The 4,173-nt window shown below is 37.0% G+C and overlaps 1 protein-coding gene across 1 annotated transcript; it reads right to left on the bottom strand.

The window, feature by feature from the left end:
* LOC107634016 lies at positions 2,574-3,170 on the bottom strand. Its single transcript, XM_021117489.1, has one exon. It carries the CDS (start codon positions 3,168-3,170, stop codon positions 2,574-2,576), a length of 597 nt encoding a protein of 198 aa, XP_020973148.1.

Here is a 4,173-nt window from a genome sequence, read left to right as displayed (position 1 = left end):
GCAAAACAGGATTTAGTCGTATGCAAAGAATAAATGACTAATCGTAGGACATCTACCATTGAGTCATAGACCTAAGATCTCTCTCCTCTGTTCTTCTCTGTGGAGTAGATAGGAAAATTCTTCTGCACAAAGAATGAAAAGATAGGAAAAAAGAGGATCGCCTTGCCTCAATCCCCTGCATGGTTTAAAGTAACCATGAGGTTGACCATCCACAGTAACAGAGTAGGACACCGTGGTAACACATTCCTTGATCCAGTCAATCCATTTAGAGCAAAAGCCCAACTTCTCCATGATTTCCCAAACAAAACACCATTCAATCCAATCGTGAGCCTTGCTCATGTCAAGCTTCATTTCCATCTCATGATCACCATGGTTCTTGTTTTTAAAAGAATGCATAAACTTATGAGATATTAGTATATTATTACTGATCAGATAACCTTTAATAAATGCACTCTGGTTAGCATTTATGATTTTATCCAAAATACCCTGCATTCTGTGGACAAGAATCTTAGATATAATCTTATAGAGGACCGTGATGAGGCTAATGGGGCGGACCTGGCTCATGGTTTATGTGCCTTGCATCTTCGGGATTAGGCAAATATGAGTGTGATTGAATTCCCTTAACATCCGACATCCAGAGAAAATGCTCTTAATAGGACTACATAGATCACCTTTAACAATCTCCCAGTAATGTTGATAAAACTTTGCAGTGAATCCATCATCTCCTGGGGCTGAGAAAGGATTAATGGAGAATGTAGCTTTCTTGATCTCTTCCTTCGAAATGCTTCTAGTAAGTATTCGATTAATATCATCAATTTTCCTCTCCAAAGATTGCAATTCTGCCGAAGCAGTACAGGGGTTAGAGGAAGTGAACAACTCCTTAAAGTACTCAGTGGCAATTTGAGCAATGCCTCCAGGATCTGTGCTAAAATTACCCGAGCTGTCTTGTAGTCTGAAAATCTTATTTTTTCGATTTCTACTTTGGAATTTAGCATGAAAGAATTTTGTGTTTTGGTCACCCTATTTCAACCATTGAATTCTAGCTTTTTCCTTCCAATACCTCTCCTCCTGTAAGTAGGCTTAAGCTAATTCATCCTCCAGCTGTAAAATAATTGATCTTGTTACTTCTGTCCCCTTTTATTTTTCCAGCTCCAATTGATTTTTCATATTAGAGATTAGTTTTTGCAAATTGCTAGAGCCGAACTTCTGCCATTCTGCCAAAACATGCCTACATTTTTTAGTTTAGAGAACAGCTTGAACATTGAAGAGCCATTAAATTCAGTCCTCCATGTTTCTTTCACCATATTAAGAACTTTCTCATTGTCACACCATCTTTCTTGAAATCGGAATCTTCTTTTTGCCTTGTGTTCCTCCCTGTCCGCTAGTAGCATCAAAGGACAATGGTTCGAGCCTGTATCGTCTAAATGTAGGATTGTTGCTTGTGGGTAATTTGCTCTGAAATAATGTGTAGAAAGGTATCTATCCAGTCATTTCATAATTAGCTTGTCACCGTATTGTCTATTGCACCAAGTGAATTTTTTCCCTTCGAAACCCAAGCCCACCAAATCACCATCACTAATGAAGTTATTAAAAGTCTCTATTGATAAGGCCGACTTCATTCTTCCACTCTCTTTCTCATGATATGTGGAGATGGCATTAAAGTCACCTATCACAAGAAAATAAGGGCTGGCTATCATTTTGAGCTCAATAATTCTTTGGTATTGATTAAACCGAATGTTGTCATCACAATGTAAATAAACAGCAACTACTTTCCATTTCCTTTGTCTGGTAGGGTCTGTCCACTCAAAGAAAATAAAGAATTCATCGCTAGAAAGAATTGAGACAGCTGCATTATCCTTCCATGCCAACACTAACCCACTAGATTGATCCCTAGGATCCACACAATATGCTTGCTGAAAACCTGCTTTGTTGCATTGATTTGTAACATTTGTGGTAATATTCTTAGTTTCACATAAAAACATTACCTCGGAAGAATGAGATCTAGAGATCCCTTGTATGTTGTGAACTATCAGGGGATTCTCTATATCCTGACAGTTTCACATCATCATCTTCATGGGTCACTGGGTGTCCAGTGTGGGGTGGCACCCTCTCTCTCTTTCGCTTGCACCTTTTCCTCTGAGCATAATTTCTTCTTATTGAGTGGGACCCTTTCTCTTTGTGAACTCCTCTTAACTCCTGACACTGTGATAATTTTCCTCGTTAGTTGCTTTAACTTTTGTCTCTTATTGGTAGATTGTGTAAGTTGTTGCCCTTGTTCTCCAAACACAAAGCATGTTGTTGCTTTAATCCCCTTCGCATATTTCTTTTCGTCTCTTTCTTCAGCATTGTTTCTTTGTATTTCTGAGTCGGTACTGATTTGTGAAAAATAGTTTACTGCTTGTGTCTTCTTTTGAACGATAGCATTGCTCATAACTTCTTTTTCCTCACTACTCTCATCTCTTTCCTGAGACTGCATTGATAGATTGGCCAGTCCCTTAATTAAGTTTATTAGAGTTGGCTTTTTGACCATGTTGTGTGAGTTGTCTTCCCCTTTAGACAGATTAGTGTTAGGATTATCGTTCGTAGCACTCTTTCTTCTTCCCGTCTGGTCGGCTTTCAACCAATCCTCCCCACTTTTCTTCTTCCACCTCTCCCTTCAACGAATCTTCAATTTGAAAATTGCAAGCTCTTGTCTCATGTCCAATGAATCCACAATAATTGCAAAAAGTGCCGATCCGTTCATACTTTAGTGCAACTTCAAGTTGTTGGTTTTTGAGGCCAGCAAGCTTGCTGTATCTTCTGAGAGATTTTGTTACATCCAAGTTTACCTGGATTTTAACAATGCTATGCTCCTCGCCTCGAACGTGGAAGAGATCAACATCTAGCACCTCTCCAAATGAGCCTCCTATCTTCCTTCCTGATTCTTTAGTCTTGAATTGTTCTAGCAAACCCCTAATTTGTATCCATATTAGCACGTGGACAAAATATATTTTTGCATTATTCTCATCCTCCTTCCATCTCCTAAGATTCTGGATATAGTTTTTGAATAGCCAAGGGGCACCCCTCTCAAAACGAAGCATATCTTTCTCATCTCCAAAAAAGAATTGAAATATATTTTCTCCATGATCTACCACTTTAAAATCCTCCGGTTGTCTCCATATAGAGTACATAGCTGCCTCCACAGTACTGCTTGAAAATGGTTTATCCGTCAAAAGTCTCCCAACTAAACTTTTTGCACAACGTTCAGTCCTAACCTACATATCTTTCTCGTCAAAATTGATTATTGTGTTTTCTTCTTCAGGTTGCAGTCTTGAATTGCTAGCAGTGGTATCAACATTTGCTACCATGGTGATCAAGTTGACACAATGACGCTAAATTACTCGAATAAATCGATTAATCACAGAAAAATTATAGATAATAGAATTTCTTTGCTAAACCCTAACTGAGCACATTAAACCTCAACCTCAAAAACACAGGTTAATTGATCATAATTAGATTGACTTTTAAGTTTCAATCAATTATATTAAGAATAAATAATTATTTTTAATAATTAAAAATTTAAATACTGATAATCAACCTCTTTCATCAATATTACCAAACTTTTTCAACCCTGACTTTCTTCTTCCTACTTCAAAAGTTCAAAACCCTGTCAGCCCAACCACCACTCACATCCCAAAATAAAAAACTTTCAGCCACCGCATGCATGAAATTTAAAACGAGATGCCCACATTTGTGAGCAATGCAAAGGGTAAGGAATCGGAAATTATACAGAGAATGAGATTGGGGCTACAGATTTCAACTGCTATGAAACAAAAACTATCCCTTTGGATCAACAATTCAGGAACTTCTCGTTGGCATATTTGGTGGAGCTACATGTAAACTCACTCTGCGACTTGGGTACTAAATCAACATGCCATATGTAAATATTAAAAAATTGAGAATTATGTAAAACCAATAGAATTAGCATAGGATTGAAGAAAAACAACAGCTTGTTCCGAAATCTACGGTCTTAAGAAATATTTTTTATTTTTTTGAGGTTGTTAGAGAAAGTTAGGGTTCAAAAAGTTGAAGGAGATGATAGAAGACAATATAATTTAGGAATTTAACATATTATTTTTGTGTAGTCAATGAAAGATTTAATTATTAGATATTTTTATCATATAAAACATATCT

Source organism: Arachis ipaensis, chromosome B03, assembly GCF_000816755.2.
Source record: "Arachis ipaensis cultivar K30076 chromosome B03, Araip1.1, whole genome shotgun sequence".
NCBI classification, from domain to species: domain Eukaryota; kingdom Viridiplantae; phylum Streptophyta; class Magnoliopsida; order Fabales; family Fabaceae; genus Arachis; species Arachis ipaensis.
This window is presented reverse-complemented; position numbering and strand designations above follow the sequence as displayed.